At 38.3% G+C, this 18,452-nt stretch overlaps 1 protein-coding gene and 1 long non-coding RNA gene across 2 annotated transcripts in view; one reads left to right on the top strand and one right to left on the bottom strand.

Annotated features, from left to right (window-relative positions):
• snd1 (staphylococcal nuclease and tudor domain containing 1) overlaps positions 1-18,452 on the top strand; it is a 154,583-nt gene that overhangs the window by 112,703 nt on the left and 23,428 nt on the right. The window contains exon 18 of the mRNA XM_023952284.1: positions 6,891-7,032. Within this exon, the coding sequence (XP_023808052.1) occupies positions 6,891-7,032 (142 nt within the window). The remainder of the gene's footprint in view (positions 1-6,890; positions 7,033-18,452) is intronic.
• LOC110017652 overlaps positions 1-18,452 on the bottom strand; it is a 31,914-nt gene that overhangs the window by 10,135 nt on the left and 3,327 nt on the right. The gene's annotated exons all lie outside the window — the stretch shown is intronic.

Below are 18,452 nucleotides of genomic sequence, written 5' to 3' on the forward strand. Positions count from 1 at the left end.
TTCCCGCCCCCTGGTCCTCGTCAGAACTCGTGCCGCTGAGTTCTGTAGAAGTTGTAAGTTTGAAAGAGACTTTTTGGGTAAACCAGAGAGCAGGGCATTACAGTAATCTAAACGACTAAAAATAAAAGCATGCATTAGCACTTCTGTGCTGGCAAGAGAGAGGAACGGGCGGACTCTGGCAATGTTTTTGAGATGATAAAATCCTGTCTTAACGACATTTTTAATGTGTGGGATAAAATTTAGCTCAGAGTCAAAAAGTACGCCCAGGTTTCTCACACATTGAGAAGGTTTAAAATTATGAAGATGTGGTAAAATCATCTCTCTCTTGTCTTCAGAACCGATGATTAAAACTTCAGTTTTGTCCTGGTTGAGCTTTAAGAAATTTTCTGCCATCCACAACTTTATATCTAAAATGCAGTTTAAAAGAGTGTTAACCGGTTCAAGGTCATCAGGAGACAAGGCGATGTAAAGCTGTGTATCATCAGCATAGCTGTGAAAGTCAACGCCATGTCTCCTGATGACCTCCCCAAGAGGCAACATATACAAATTAAAAAGTATTGGCCCTAAAATTGACCCCTGGGGAACCCCACAGCTTATTTCGTGGATTCCTGAAGAGCACATATCCATACTTACATAAAAGTGTCGATCTGTCAGGTAAGAGTAAAACCACTTAAGAACATTTCCAGAAAGGCCCACTAGACTACTAAGTCTGTCTAATAAAATCTGGTGATCTACTGTATCAAAAGCGGCACTAAGATCCAGCAGCACCAGAACAGAAAGTTTCTGTGAGTCGTAGTTTAATCTTAGATCATTAACGATCTTTAAAAGAGCCGTCTCTGTGCTGTGGCTTTTCCTAAAACCAGACTGATATTTTTCTAAAATTTTTTGGGCATTTAAAAACTCATGCAGTTGAGTAGCGACACTTTTTTCTATTATTTTACTTAAAAATGGTAAGTTGGATACGGGTCTATGGTTATCCAGATTTTTTGGATCTAATTGACTCTTCTTCAGAAGGGGCCTCACCACCGCCGTCTTACAGGCAGAGGGGAAGACCCCCGTCTGAAGAGAGCAATTTACTATATTTAAAAGCTCTGACTCAAAGAATCCATACAATGTTTTAAAAAGTGAAGTGGGAATGGGATCTAAAAGGCAGGTTGTAGTGTTTACTTGGGATACAACTCGACCAAGCATCTCTGCATCAACCAGGACAAAACTCCCCAGTGTTTCTTCTGGTAAAGACAATGCTGGAGGTCTGTTAAGATCCGTGTACTGCATGGATGAAATGTTTGATCTTATGGCATTGATTTTACCCATGAAGTGGTCTGCAAAGTCCTCACATGCAGCATTAGATGATGGCATGGAGGACTTGTTGAAGTCTTTGTTTATTAAAATATCAATTGTTTTAAAAAGAAATTTGGGGTTGTTTTTATTTTCTGAAATGATTTTTGAAAAATAGGAGGTTCTGGCCCGTTTAACTGAGTTATTGTAGATTTTGAGTTGTTCTTTAAAAATGTCTTTGTGAATTATTAATTTCGTCTTCCTGTATCTCCTCTCTGCTCTCCTGCAGTTCTGCTTCAGACCCTTAATGTCGTCAGTCTTCCATGGGATTTTAGGAGTGGCTTTTAATGTTTTATATCCCAATGTGTTGGGTTGACGACAGGCAGATGGCATGGATTACAAGGTTCAAACAGCAGAGAAACATCCCAAGAACGCTTGCACTCCCTGTGCGGAGTCCTCTAAATCTTCTCCTTTCTCTACAGCTGCTTTTCTTTCTCAGGCCACCAAGATAATGCCCTGCACAGTAACCCTGTACACTCAGGGTTACTGTGCAGAATTAACGGCTCTGTTTAACCTGGATGACAGGCTTTTTATGAGCCAAGCAGCGCATCACTTTACAGACTTTCCACCTCTGTGTACAAGAGTGGCTGCTCTACTCCAGCATGTCACTCATCTCACTGTCCAATAAAGATCAATACGGTCTGTTTTCACAAGGAAACGCCAACCGTTTGAGCTGGAAGTCGAAGCTGAAACTGCCTGAGCGTGTTGCGTCCTGTGCAATCCAATCATTATAAAACGGTCAATGAATCAAATAACAAGGACCAAGGTAAAGAACCTTTTGCTCGCTAAAGCTGTGTTTTACCTTTATCAGCTTATCTGACACCCACTTCAATACATTAGTCACAGATGGTGAGTCTTTTGGGCTTCAAATGACAAAACTGAAAAAATAACATTTGCACTTTACAGCAAAGGGAATAAAATAATGCACATTTTTCCTTTTTTATTACTGGTTATATGGCCTGGTAGAGAACACATTTAGGCATTTTATTTTATTAGATACACTTTATAAAAGATTGCTTTATAAAGGACATGAGTTTTATTTTTTTATTCAACCACACACTTTCAGATGGCTCTCATTAGAAACTGGAGCATTATTAAAAGATTATTTGAAAATCTCAAATCAATTTAAATCGTTTTGTTTGTTGTAGGGTCCTCAATCCCATCTTCATTTGACACTAATAAATATTCATTCTTACAATCTCATTTGAAACGACGTTGAAAGAAAATAAACCACTTTATGCAGCATCCTAATTAAAGGAATGTTGTTGGTTTTTTTTTTTCCAATTATACTATTTAAATCAACATGACCAAAACTACCAATGAAACTGTTGGAATTATTCTTGTTTTCTTCCAATGACAATGACCTGCTCTTCCAGAATTGCACCTAGAGTATTGAGACAAAAGGTTAACATTTTGGAATAGTTTTGTTTCCAAAAATATTCTGAGCCATATGAAAACAAATCCATAAATACATGATCAACTTTTATACACACAATAACGTGGTCGTTTATAGTAGTAATGATATATTAAAGTAATTAGTAGTTTTTTTAGTACATTTTCCTCTATTCATGTAAAATAATAAAATCCATCTCTTTTTTTTATCATTAATGGGAACTGACAGCTTTTATCATTACTCACTGTAATTGGCATCAGGTTATCAAGGCAGTTCGGACGTTGTTACTGTGACATATTTTATGTTTCATGAATTAAATGTTTTTTTTTTTGTTTTTCTGTTTTAAAACCTCCAAATCCATAATTGATCAATTGTATTTGTTTCTTCAATTGTCTTCAACCTATACAGGCTTTTTTTCTATGATTTGTCTTTATAGTTTTTTGTTTAAATACCACCAGGTGTGTATATGTGTGTACAGACTTCTGCAGTTACAGATGTTTTACATTTGAGGAATTGGCGATGAACTGGACAGCCTCTCACTGAACTGACTGTCTTGTTGAACACTTAACATCTAATGGTTTAGTCAATGCAGCGTGCATAGTGGAGAAACGGGAAATCCAGGGTCATGCGCCTTTCTGCTGCTTTGTCCGCCAACATTGATTAACATACTGTTTCCAATAATGAGTGCATTCTGATTTTTTTCCATCACTCTGCTAGTATTTTATAAATTATAAATTCTATGTTAACAACTAAACTTCATTTTTATATAACTGATGTATGTCTTACTATTACTTTTATAAGGGAGTTCTGATTTCTTCATTTATTGATTTTTACCTGGAGCATCCACGTAACAGACCGGGTTGGTATTTCTTCAACTTAAGTTACCATAAAAGCAGAATTTAAACATAGAACATAGAATGAGTTTTGAATCAATGAGCTTTGATTTATGCAACACTAATGCAGCCTTCATTGCTTCCAAAAGAAAATAATTACCACTGCAATTTAAACATAAATGTTGAAAACATGAAGTCACTTTTAAAACCCAAAATAATGTTGCGCTAATGCAGATTTTAAACATCGTTTTATAGGAGATGTGACATTATGGCTTTTTCACTTGTTTATTCGAGTTTATATAGCTTGTAACAGAATTACATGAGATTTTTTTTTTTCATTTTTGTACTTAGATTTAACCATTTTAAACTGTTCCAAAAAACATAAAAACTATAAGCGAATGTGGGGATTTGGAGGGGGGGGGGGTGCTCCACTGAATTAATGACCCATTCTTTCCAAGGGGTATTCATCAGCAGCATAATAGGGAATACATTGATTCACATAGGGCACTTTTATGAATAACACAGTGTTATTGATTTGAGGTCTCTTCAAACTGTGATTGGGTAATGAATTAGCAAGGGATCTATGGAAAGTCCAAGACAGAAGACAAGCTTCTGAGAACTGGCTTCTGCCTCACATTGTTGCTCCAGTCACCATCTGTTTATAGAGATTCTTTACATTTCTTTCGGGATCTTTTTATTCTTATGGTCTAAACATAATTCTCAGAATTTAGAGAAAATGACCACTATGCCTGTATGTATTTGGAGGATAAACGTAGTCTTCTGATTTCCATCAGGCTACTTGAATGTTAATAAGTTTATCTTGCAGGAAAGGAGACTGTCGGATCTCTTGGCTCTGATCAGCCACATTTGTGTTTTAAAACTGTTTTTGTGGGATTTCACTTTCCTTTACATTTTTTTTTTTTTCTGTTTGGGCTGTTTATCTTGTTACAAAGCCCAACGTCTACAACAAAAAGCTTTTATTCTCAACATAAACAGCTTCTTTGTAGTCCAGCCTTTTTCTGTCTTTGCTTGTCAGCTCCCTCATGAGACTCATTTCCCTATTGTGTCACATGGAACACCTTGAAATGCCAGACAAGTCAAGTATCTTTATACTTTTCCTCAGCAGCCATTTCTTTGTAACAAGGACAGCAGCAAAGTGCCGACTGAACTGATGGAACGTGAGGCAAAGGGAGACCCCTGCTGCTTTATGTTGGAGGGAAAGCTTCAACGTTCCAGTAAGAAAATCTCAGCTAAAACACGAGTTATTTTGTTAGCGTACACTGAGGTAAAGCAGAATCTATGCACTGCCCACAGGGAGTGCTTTAAGTGGGCCAATACTATTCCAACATCTCAGCTGCATGACTACGACAAAATAAACCGTACTGGTAAGGTGAATATGGCGACTAACTGACCCAATAGTGTAATTTTTAGGCTTTTAGATGGCAGACGTTCCCCATCAACGCATTCTCCCATTAGGATGACCCCAAAGGGTCAACGCCTGTTTGATTTTTTTTTTTTAGCTTTCTGTTTAAAGCCAATCAAGTGAACTGCAACTCTCCGTTAAGAAGAGTTGTTGTTTTCACTCTGTCCTTAGCGCCTGCAAATTCAGTTTGTCTTCCCGTTTTACTCTCTGTCCCTGGTTGCTTGGTGGCTCATGTGTCTGTCTGCAGTTGCAAAGCAGTGAGAAAAACAGCAGTCATATACCTGCATTGAAGTGGAACAAACAGGACAGTTGGCTGCTCATAGAAGGTCATCAGCCCTGGGCACCGTGTGTGTGTCTGTGTGTGTGCACATGTGCATAAATTTGGACTTAAAAAGAGATGGAGGTTCTTTATTGTCTCTAATGGCGGACTTGGACGGCACACAAAAGCACGCTTTCATCTTTTTGGTAATCATTTTGATCCACGGTTTTTAGGCAATATTGCCCCCAATTAATTATTGTAATAAAGGTCATTTGAGGGTAATTTATAATGGGAGGTCTTTGCCTCAATAAATGCGTCATAGAAATTAGCAGAGGCTGGGATTGAACAAATCAGATTGGCGTTTTACATTTGTTAGTTTAAAAAGTCAAATCCGGTCTCTCGCTTGCTCAACTCTGAGAGAAAATGTGTGAAACTAAATGTAGTCGTCCTTAACTGGAAGCACTGGTTTGATTAAAGGTGGATTCATGTTAGTCCAGCTGGGATTTTTGAGGCAAATTCATTAAGTGTAGTTTCAACATTTTGAAGTGGGCATTTTTTGTCTCTAATTGGAAACTACAGGAATGTTCTCGTAGACCCTGAGCACTCCTGTTTATTGCATTACGTGTGATGTTGGGGTTTATTGATAATATTTCACAATAAAACTTTTCTAAAGTGCAAACAGGAGCACACAACAGCTGTGCTGTAGACTCCTCCAAAAGTTCAAGCACCCCGGAGCTGATTTGCACCGCCTGACCTCCGAGGTTCCCACCCAGCCAGCCGGACCTCCTCTTCTCAAAAAATGACTTCCCGGGAGTCTGCTGTATGTTTTCCTGTCTTCCAGACCATCTTCTTTTAATGCACGTGCTTAATCCTGTCATGGTCTTAAAATTGTGCACAAACAGTCTGTTTTTACAGCCACGCACTCTTTGTGCTGCAACATTTGCACTCTGTAAACACACACGCGCACACACACTCACACAAGCACACCTGCCGACATCCATGCAGTTTGATATGTGGCTCAAGGCAAAGCACTTCTCCCTAATGAGCCTCCTGCCCTCTGTTTCTCCTGGGAAGGAGAGAGAAGTAACCTTGATGCAGTTCAAAAAGGATGCAACTTGCTTACACACTCATAAATGGGAGCTGCTTTGCTTGGAGGAGAACATTGTTTGACTGTATCCCTTTAACACTCGTATGATGGTTTGATTTTTAATTACAAACTAGATCTAACTTTATCTTTGTCAGTGTTCAAAATAAGTCAAAAGAAAAAAGTGGGAAATTAAAGTTTTTGTCATCTTTTTTGTTTTTTGCCAAAACTAAATAACCTGTCGTTTTCCTGGACATAGTTTCTGCAGAGCAGCAGTAGTTCTTTAGATAGTCTCCTCTGAGGTGTGGGTGGCGTGGAGTAAGCCTCCTTTCTTTTCACATCATCCATTTGTTTACACTCTGTCCCGCTGGCTAACAGTCCCTCAAAAACCCAAGGAGTATAGTTTTAAGCCAGATACCAGCTGCATGACCACATGGTGTTGGAGTGGGTTAAAAAAACAAAACTTTGGGATTGATGCATCTGAGAACAGTTATTTCACTGCTTTGCATTTCCACAGCCCCTGACCTGTCTGCTGCTGTGTATTTGTGTGTCTGTTTTAGATCTGGGCAAACTACGAGGAGAAGCCAGTGGAGGAAGTTGTGCACCTCTCCGAAGAGAAGGAGCGTGTGCCTAACTACAGACCCGTTTTTGTCACTGAAATCTCAGACAACCTGCACTTTTACGCCCAGGATGTAGAAACAGGCAAGTTCTCCATCTCATTTGTAGACTGTAGGACAAAGAAAATGACTTCCTGCTCACTGAGTTTTCCAATTAAGTAATGTTGCCATATGCACAGAAGACAACAAAGCAACAAACTGGTGCAGAATCTGACCGTAAAAACATGGGAATATTAAAGCTGACATTCATTCTAATTGAAAATGCTGTTAAAACACTGCTTTACGTAATGCCGCAGTGATTGCTTCATCATACTTTGGAGCTTGGATGGGTTCTCGGGTTCGCTTTTTATTCCACTTTATCCGGACCAGCTTCATGAATGATAATGACCTCTATCACTCAGACATTCACCACATCACTTGCTGCAGCATCCCTTGCCAGGAGAGATGAGCAAACTTGTTCAACTTGTTCTTACGACTGAATAAATGGAGTTGCGCAGAAGTAAAAGCAGTAAGCGGCAAAGATGGCAGTCCACAGAGATTATCAGCCTTTAAAATATTAATATTTGTTTACCTCTTCAAACACTTAAGATTAAAAGTAATTAATGTTGTCACATGAGCATTTGATTGAAGCCAGTCGGGCTGTAATCTATGCAGTGTTTTAGTCCAACTATAAAAGAGATGAAATCATTTCAAGAGATAATGCTGATCAAAACACAGCATCGCTGCTTTTTATTGATTTACCCTTAAATGCAGAAGATGCAGTCAAAGATCAATGAGATTAAATCCAAAACCTAGCCGAGACGGGCCATGAAATCAACTTGGTCACCTTTTAATTTTGCATGACTGACGTGATTAATTAATCTTTGATGACCTATAATTGAATTGCATCAAAAGATTTTTGCTTTTTCTTTTAGTAGGATTGAGCTGCTGCTGCAATTTATCAAAAAAGAAGAAAGTGAGTGAAAGGAAGTACATAACCAGGGCTTCCTAGGAAGGGAGAATACTGGACTTGTGTGCTTGACTCTCTATCAGTTTGCACCTTAAGAATGACGCCATGAAATGACTCAACTGTCTTTTAGGGAAGCACAGGCTACAGACTTGAGCTTTTTTGTCTATATGTTTCATAAGTATACTAAATATGTAAGAAGCCTTGAAAAAAATGCACAAAATGAAGCATTTACTACTTTTTTTTAAATTGACCTAAGTGTTGCAATTAAAGGTTTCACAATTTTCTTTTTTTTATGTTATATTATGAGAGAAGTCTTTTAAACTTTTCTTGAGGGAAATATCAGTAATTCATACAAAGTACTTACAACATCATTACATATAAAATATAAGTGTTTTTAGGGATGTATTTTTATGTTTATCCTGATATCTTGAGCTTTATAATTTGCAACATGGATGAAGCATTTTTAGAAGCAGAGGAATGCCAGAACATTTAGCATTTGTAGTTGCAAACTCTGCTAAAAAAAAAAAAAAAAAAAAAAAAAAAGTTTACTTACCGGGTTTCTTTGTGTGAACTGCAGATGGAAATAATCTGAAGATACAGCACTAAGTCTCTTTGCTTCCAAACACAGTTTAGTTGAATTACAGCCTTTTTTTTTTAGTTTTAGCTCAACTAAACTACTTGTAGTCATCAATTTTTTAGGACATTTTCCAAAAAATAAAGCCTGTGGGAATTCTCCTGCAAGACTGAACCCATTTATTTATATATTGCAGTCAATTAAAAGTCTTTATAGCTGTTGTTTTCATTTTAAGGAGGAAATGTAAAAAGCAATAATTTCATAGACCTTTTTATGGCTTTTACAAACTTGAGTGTTAGGATTTACTTTACTGACTCAACTGTTTAGATAAAACACAGTTTTGGGACTGAAGAGGCAGTGATCTGAAAATCCTCCTGAGCAGTTCTGTTTAGCAGGCCTCTGTTATCACAGTTTCAGCTCAGTGTAGAATTTATCCCACTTTCTTGTCTTTATCTCTGCAAACAACTTCCTTTTCTCAGAAGTGGGAAACTCTTTTGATCTTTTCTGCTCAGCTGGAAGCAAGTTTTTAGTGGGAGTTATACAGTTGACAAAAGAAGTTGGCTAATTGTCACTGGTTGGTTATTGAAGCTCGACTATGAAATTGTGCAAATTGGATTTGCGATGATAAATTTGCCTAGTGGAAACTCGACAATTTTGAATAAACTCGCATTTATTTATAAAAAAAAATTTTGCGCATCAATGAGGTGGTTTTGGAGTCGTATCGAAATTGACCTATTCAGCAACACTGCAATAGAAACACATTTTTGGAATTAAATGAGTCACATGACCAACAATCGGATGGCAATGCACTTTTTGGTAGGAACTGGATGCCTTGGACACTGCACAGCGGGTGCCACCAGAGGCCCCACAGCATCACACAGCTCATCAAAAGTTGAACGTGTCATCCACGATTTACCAAAACCGTTTAATCCGTAGCCGCTCCCACGTTTAAGGACCTTGCCGCTCCTTCATACGATGCCGACATCTCCTCTGAAAGTGCCGCAGCAGAAATGTAAAGGTATCTGCCTTAAATCAAAGTGTCGTTCCCATCCGTCGCAATATTTTTGCATGACTTATCGCGTGAATTGGTCTGTATATTCATATATTCATATAAGCAGTGTAATTGCAAAATTGTGTATTTTCAACATTTCCAGAATTTTGATAAAGTTTTACGCATATGTAATGGTAACAGAGCTAATAAAAATCTGATTATTTAATGTTTTACCATGGCTGAAGAAAAGCAAACTATTGTGATTTGGTTGGAGTTCATCTCTGCATGCGTTCTAGTGTGAATAGAAAACAGTAATGTAATTTACTTGTTGCTGAAGGTTCTTCAAGGTTAAATGGGTGTAATTAGTGTGCAGACCCGAAAGTCGGTCTCAAAGGAGCCATATGCTGTGAAAAGTGCATTGTATTTCTAAAAATAGCCTTAAAAAATCCTTGTAGGATTTGTATTTTCCAAAAACAGAATTCCTCCTCTTAGTGAGTCTGAAACCTTCTCAGGATTCCTGTTTGCAGTATCTACTTATATGGCAGTCATATCAGCATTTCACTCATTCCCATTTTAATTAGTCACATGTAGCTGGCAAGTCTTCCCTCCATATGTGAAAATCTTAGGACGGACTCAATGAGTGATAAATTCCACATTAGGAATACTTATTCCAAGCCACTGAGAAGCTTGAGGGATTTTGGTCTTTAATCCTCAGTTTATTTTAAGGTCTTTATCTGTTGCAGTATTCATTTATCTTTTATTGTCTCAGTCTACTCCCCCTCACACATACACACAAACACCTTATCTGTCTTTAGTACTGCTGTCTTTTATCCCTCTATTTTCCTTGCATGTGTTGTTCCCTCTCCAGAGGCTATATGTAATTACTGTCAGAGGGGGACCTGCACAGATCTGTGCGACCTTGGACACATAAGGACGCAGGCCTCTCCAGGCAAATGGAAGAAACTGGCTTTGAGCCGCGCACAGTTGTTGGTTAGCCAGTGTGCTGGAATCTCAAATGCAGCTAAGTATTGTGTGGAAAAGGGAATAGACTGTTAAAAACACAATAACACAGATTAGACACTTGGCTGACTGGCAAGTGAAGGTGTCAGGACTGGCTAGGACTAAATATGATGAAAACTTGCCATGTGTGATATTAGTGATCAACAATATGATATGTGATACATGAAGACAAAAAAAACAAATCTAGTCTGATTCGCTACAACAGTTTTATTTAAATAAGTCAACATGACTTAAAATATACTCCAAATGATCCACAAAGGAGGCGGGCATCTAACATGAAGGAGCTCCATTTGATTGGTCAACAACATAAAGTGGTCCACCTGATTGGTCAAATGCGTAAAGGGCTCTGTTTGATTCATTCAATACTTCAAGCTGCCATTGGGGATGTTTTAGCACATTTAAGGTCACCGTTTATCGCACTTTACGTCTTTTACACAGGCTAATATCACAATGTTAACATATTTTCCATTTATTTTGTAGGCTTACGACTGGCTAAGAATGGGTCTGTGGGCCTTACACTTTTTTTGTAAAACATTAAAGAACAAATGTTGCTTCAGCCAGAAATTTGGCATCTAAAAAAATAAAAAATAGAGTAGATTTGACAGAAAACTCTGTGAGGATTTGTTTAGCCTTTTAAAAGCTTTTCTTGTTTCAAATGGACAATTTTTAAGGCTTCTGTTATTTTTTTTAGATTTTATAAGTGAGCAGCTTACCTCTAGGGGTGTGTTTGTTTGGACATTACCTTCCCACTGTTTAGATCTCACTCACTTGTCATCACTTTGGTACTGGATTGTCGAGCCTGGCTCCAAACAGACACATATTTTCTGCTCACCGCAAGCTTCAGCAGCAGCACAGTTGGCGGTACATCCTGTCTAGTGCTTGTTTCTTGGCATCCATACAGACTCATAATGAGTTGAGTCGTCCCCCCAAACTAGGTGCCACTCCGTCCACATTATTCACTCCTCTACCTTTTACACACAGCAGCTGTTCAATACCTAATGATGCCGAGGCCCATCTACTGAAGGACCAGGTTTGTCCAGAGGGCAGTTCACGTTTTGGCCAAACCTTAACCTGATCTTTCGTGTCTGTTTTGCTATGGCTGCAGTGCATACATTTCTATGAAAACAATTAGGGCAGACAGGAAGTCTTCCCCATGAGGGCCAATAAAATTTCCTCAAGTTTTAAAATATTCTTTTAGTAAACTAGTAAAACGAGTCCCATTGAATAAACACTCTGTGATTCTGAAATGCCCTCGGTGGGATGATGCAGATGGCATAAAACAGAATGAAAAAACACACTGTTAGAAATGTTAAAATACATTGTTTACGAATAAAAACTACTACATGTTCTGAATTATTTATAACATGTTCATACTGAATTAAGACATGGATACTGTTAAAGCTGTCCTTGTCTTTTTATTCAATAACTATTTATTGGTAGCTTGTCTGGAGGTGATACATGAACAAACTAGTGCATACAAAGGTGATCATTTACTTATTGACTTATCCACACGTCTGCTTTTTTTGAGCCGGCTAGCAGAGCCAGACCTCCTGCTCTAGTGGCTTTTCCTCCAGCTTGCTAGAGGCACCCCACATTAGTAGACTAGCTGAGAGTAATGGCCCCGCTAGCATGACCTAGGTCTTCTTTGGGGTCTTTAATTAGTGGAACACACCCAAACAGGCTGCAGAGGAATCTCACTTCAGCGATTTTTATCCCAGTATGTTATCCGTTTGGTAATAATCCAGAGCTCATCACTATGGAACGATAATTAGGGCCTCCAAATCAAAGGCTTTTTCTAGCTCTCAACCAGAAAAAGGTGACCTTCAACCTTTGACTCTGAAAAGAGCACCTGCCCCAAGTGGAGGAATTCAAAAATCCGATGGTCTTGACCTCAAATAAGGACAGTGTGAAGTGTGAGACTTGTAATTCACCAGTTGATTTTTACCCATTTAACTATATTTTACAAGTAATTGGTTCTCAGTCAAAAGATTTGCTGAATTTTTAAAATAATCTTTTTAAAATAAGGTTATAAATTAACCAATTGTACTGTACTTAAAAAAAAAAAAATCCAGATTTGGGGCTAACGACCAAAAAGGAAAGATGCAAAAAGGTTCACAATTGTAACAGTAATTCAGTGGTTTAATGGCCTCATAAAAATAAAGGAGAACATGTTTAATTGCTGTACAGTTCTTCCATTGTGCGTGCAATCATAGTCAAGCTAAAGCTGCTTATTTGCTAAACCATATCAATTTCAATTTTACATCCAGTGTAATTAGGATTTATTGGTATGAAAAAGGGGGCTATGTATCATACTGTTAACGGGCTAAAAAAAAAAGAAAGTTCTAATTATATTATAATTTCTCCACCTAGTGTGTGCCCAATAGTTACCGGTACTTTTGAATTTCTTTGTCCTGTTTTGTTCAAATTTGTGCCTTCTTCTGGTTCTTTCCATCAAAGGCTAAACAAAGTAACCAGATAGGTCAATGAAAGCTGTTGACAGTCGATCCTGCTCTAAGCTCCCTGCCACTGCAGCAGATGTACTATTTAAGGGGGACCTGCTGTCTGGATGATCTTTTACCCTCTCAAGGCATCCATTATTAAATCAGATACGCAAGTTAGGTTCTAAAAGGTCAGTCACCTGCTGGTTTTAGGCGGGATGCTTTTGATTTCAGGTGGAAAATAAGAGTCCTGATTCTTCACATGCTCAGCAAGCAAGATTTGTACTATTGCCAGCGTTCGGGTCCATTACTGGAAGCCGAAAGGCTGAATGACACTTTTCACAGTGGTACTCCATTTTAGGAGTCCAAATGGAGTTCTTTTTTTCCGAATTTGGTCAAATGTAAGCACATTTGGGAAATGCAGGTTTCACGCTATAAGTATATTTAGACCCGTTGCAATCAAATGTAGGCATTCGCTCCAGTGAATCTGGACAAGTGGCTAAAAGGGAAACAGGAGGGACTCCAGCAAACAAAGTCACAGATGCTCTTCCTGTGTTGACATTTTTTTTAACGATGGCTTTTGCCATTCCAGAAAGGCTAATTTTGTTGGCAGAATGAAGGAAAATAATTGACAGTGGCGAATATATTCATGAGATGCAAACCATATCCCACTCCAGTGAGAGTATGTCGAGCAGTTGGATCATGTAAGCGGCTTTTGTTTTCCTTTTTTCTTATTAGCATTTGGCACAATTTTTAAAAACATAAAAAAGAGAATAACTATTTAGTTACAACAGCATTCTTGCCACATGCATAGCAACAGTGGTCACCTTTTTTATCAGCCATAATAGGTGAACTTAAGCCCAAAGATGGTCTCATCTGGTTCTGCAGCCAGATGCACAGAATAGGGCTCTGCAGTAAATCACTTAAATTAATAAATTAACTAAAACAATTTTTGACTTGGTGAATAATGAATGTTAGTTTAGTTTTGGTTTTTCTTTCTCTCTGTTTTCCATTACACTTTTCCCTTCACAGATGGTCAAGTTTGAATCAGATTTCCATATTTTTTTTACAAATGTAGAAATTATTAACAGCCATTCATTTATTACCTTTTTTTTTTTTCTGTCACACTGCGATTATTTATCCAGCTGTGGGTTAATGGCTTTCTTAAACCACTTAATGGAATTCAAAACAGCCATGGGATTTCTTCTCAAAGGACACTTTATTCAGTGTTTTCCATGGCTTTTCCCCCACCCCGGTCTATGCTTACTCAATAAAAGACACACAATGGTGGAAAACAGTCATAAGCCACCAGTAAAATGACTATCAATTCTCCAGTCTACTTGCTCATTCTGCCCATTTTTCTTTTGTTCTGTTCTGTTTTTTATTTATTTTTTGCTCCCTGGTAATGCACTGGGCAGTTAAAATGCAATTAGATATGATTTACAAAAGCTGCAGCCATTATGGTGTATAAGCAAATTACAGAGGAAGAGTAGAAAAAAAGAGAGGCGACTAAAAGAACTTGGCAGCATCAGAGGCTGTCAATTGTTTGGTCGCTTTTCGGATCATCACTTTGGCTCTGCTATTAACACAGAAGGAGCAATCATGCTTGACACGGTTTAGCCTCTCTGCAAGCACATGTTTGGCTGTCTGGCTGTTTGTAATGAGGATTCTAACTCTGTACTTACATGTTTGTGACAAACGATTGATTTTGATCACCTATGGGAAGTATGGTTTATACATTGTGTGCCATAGACCTTTTATATTTTCAAAAAATTCCTTCACATATAAATAGCACATGCAAAGTGCAGTCAGCAGATGTAAAAACAGATTATCATAAATATCTCAAATTGGCAATGATGCATCAGTTATTTAAAGTAGCCACTTAATGATGTATGCTGCAGGAAATGTATTGTAAAGCAGGTCAGATGGTCATTTTAAGCCCTGCAGATTATGTTTTTGCTTTCATTTTCATCCAGAGTAGAAAGCTGAAATTGGCATCTTAGACACGTTTCTGTGCGTCCTAACGTCAGAGGACAGATAGCAGTGGTTGTCGTGCTTTGATTGGCACAGCTCCCAAGCAAAGACGATAAAGCAGTTAACTGTACCAATCACAAAAAAAGGATGGATGGAAATTGTTCAATAATGCAAGCCATTTGCACCTATTTACCAAGAGCAGAGAAGAATAGTGGATCCAAGCCGGTTGCGCGTTAGAATGGGGTCTCATGAGTCCTGTTGTGGATCTGGCTGTATCTGACCATTACTGTGTGCTTTTTAACATCACTGGTTTTATAAAGCAAGAGACCTCTGTGAGAACGGTGAAGAAACGCTACTTGACTCCTGAAGTGGTCGAAAAATTTATTACATCTGTTCGCTCCAACTCTCCACCTGTCTTACCGGCCCCCTGTGATCTACTTGTTGAAAGTTTTAACAGTAAATTAAAATCCAGTCTCAACTCAGTTGCTCCACTAACATCTAAGAAGATAAGAATCAAACCCACGCCTCCTTGGAGAACTGAGGAAATTAAACAATTGAAGAGACGTTGCAGATCTGCCGAAAGACTTTGGAGAAAACACAAACTTGAAATAAACTATCAATTATACCAAAACCAACTAAAACTATATAATCAAACCGTAAAACAGACCAGAAATTCATATTTTGCGAACATCATTTCCGTAAATAAAAATAACCCCAGAGTCCTTTTCACCACAATTGAATCTTTAATCAACTCAAATGTGAACAAAAACCCAATGCCAGCCTCGGCCTCATTGTGTGAGGACTTTGCAGACCACTTCGGGAGCAAGATTGATTCTGTCAGAATGAACATCATAAAAGAACAGAAAAGCCTCTCTATTGGTTATGATGGCTTGATTTTACCTGAGGAAGCACTGGACAGTTTTGACCTGGTTGAAGCTGCAACACTTGGTCGAGTTTTCTCCCAAGTTAATCCAACAACTTGTTCTTTAGACCCCATCCCTACATCACTTTTTAAATCATTTTATGGGTCTTTTGAGAGTGAGATTTTAAATATCATTAACTCCTCTCTACAGACGGGTATTTTTCCTGCTGCCTTTAAAACGGCAGTGGTGAAACCATTACTCAAGAAAACTAATTTAGACCCTTCAGTTTTTAATAACTACAGACCTGTGTCCAACTTGCCATTTTTAAGTAAGGTTTTAGAAAAACTTGTTTTTATTCAGCTAAACGAGTTTCTCTTACAAAACAACATTTTTGAGATAAACCAGTCTGGCTTTAGGACGAACCACAGCACAGAGACGGCCTTGTTAAAAATTGTTAATGATCTCAGGTGTGCCTTGGATTCAGGTCAGATCTCAGTACTAGTTCTGTTAGATCTAAGTGCAGCTTTTGATACTGTTGATCACCTGATCCTTGTAAACAGACTTAAAAGTCTTGGCCTTTCAGGGACTGTTCTCAAGTGGTTCGAGTCGTATCTCATGGAGAGAAGCTTTATGGTAAGCATGGACACATATTTTTCTGGGGTCCATGAAATTAATTGTGGTGTGCCTCAAGGTTCCATCCTGGGCCCCTTGCTTTTTAACATTTACATGCTTCCTCTGGGGAATGTCATCAGGAGCCACAACATCAGTTTTCATAGCTATGCTGATGATACCCAGCTGTACATAGCTATGTCTCCTGATGACACAAGACCAATAGAAGCACTTTTTAACTGTATTTTAGATGTAAAATTATGGATGGCAAATAATTTTCTGCAGCTCAACCAGGAAAAAACTGAAATTTTAGTTATTGGTCCTGAAGCCAAGAGGGAGAAACAGTTTCTGAAGCTACAGGAACTTTCCTTAAGTCATTCGGAAGCAGTCAGAAACCTGGGTGTTATTTTTGACTCTAAGCTAACTTTTATCCCCCATATAAAACAGGTGGTTAAAACTGGTTTTTATCATCTCAAAAATCTGGCTAGAGTCCGCCCACTACTCTCTCTTGCTAATATGGAGATGCTAATGCATGCTTTTATCATGAGTAAAATTGATTACTGTAACGCCCTGCTTGCTGGTCTTCCAAAAACAAATATTAGGAACCTTCAGCTTCTCCAGAATTCTGCTGCACGAGTTCTTACAAAGACCAGGAGGCGGGCTCACATCACCCCAATTTTAAAATCCCTGCATTGGCTCCCCATGTGCTTCAGGATTGATTTTAAGATACTTTTAACAGTTTTTAAATGTCTTAACGGTCTTGCGCCTTCTTATTTATCAGATCTTTTAGTAAGATATGAACCCTCGCGGACCCTGAGATCCTCTGGCACTGGTCTGTTAACCATTCCAACTGTAAAAACTAAAACCTATGGAGAAGCTGCATTTCAGCACTATGGTCCCCGCTTATGGAACAGTCTGCCAGAGGGCCTGAGAGCCGCAGAGGGCATTGATACTTTTAAGAAAAGGCTCAAGACCCATCTTTTTAACCTGGCTTTTAGCTAATTTTTATTTATTATTTATTTATTTTACTACTTTTATTTATTTATTGTTATTTATCTATATGTATTTTCTATTTTTATTTTATTTCTTTATCCATTTTATCTTGTTTTATGAACTTGAACCTGATTTTTAACGTGTTATTTTAATTTACCTTATTTCAATGTTTTATCGTTTTTATCAATATGTTTACTTTTTGATTCTCAATTTTTATTCATTTTTATTTCCGGTGCTTCCTCAGCTGGAACCTCTCCCTCTGGGACGGCTGCTGTTCAGCCGCTGCGGCTCTGGGTGGGGACCTGCATCACCGCTTAGCTGTGGTGGAGCGGTCCCCGCCTGTGATGTTGCATTTGGCTGTCTATGCGGCTGTTCACAGGGGGGGAGGTTCCAATTATTAGCGTTTCCCGCATCATGTTTTTGTGCTCAGCATATGTTTTACAGCCTATTTTTCATTGTCATTTTCCATCAGTTAGAGAGTGGGAGGTGTGAAAGGCGTGGGGGGCTAGGTACGGGGAGGGGGGCCCTATTATTTATTTATTTATTTATTAATGCTTGCTTGTTTTTATATTTTGTTGTTTTAATGTAAAGCACTTTGTGTTATATTTTTATATGAAAAGTGCTTTATAAATAAATTTTGATTTGATTTGATTTGATTAAAGAGTCTGAGCATCTGTAGACACTTTGTGTCTGGAAGTGCAAAACTTTTACCCGTGTCATTAGACTTTAATCTTTTGTAGCTACATAGAGGACATAATTATATGGACCAGTTGTTTGCAGCAGATTTTCCTTTTGAGGTCCAATGTAGCGGACACACACCATCACTGCGCAAACAGAGCTGTCTGACTTTACTCCTCTCTAAATCCCTTTTGTGCTCCGCCTTGTTTTTTTTTTCTCCACATTTGACATGCAAATGTAGGTTTCCTGTCTGCTGTAGCTGGCAGCTGCTTGCCTGTCTCGGCACAGATAATTTAGAAAACGTAGCATAATTAATCATATTTTTATTCTCTCCCCCACATAAATAATAGGTGTTAATGACAACTAGCAGCAGCTGTACACAACCCAAGAGATGCCTGCAATGCTTGCCTCCAAGC

The sequence above is a fragment of the Oryzias latipes genome, chromosome 23 (assembly GCF_002234675.1).
Source record: "Oryzias latipes chromosome 23, ASM223467v1".
Lineage (NCBI taxonomy): Eukaryota > Metazoa > Chordata > Actinopteri > Beloniformes > Adrianichthyidae > Oryzias > Oryzias latipes.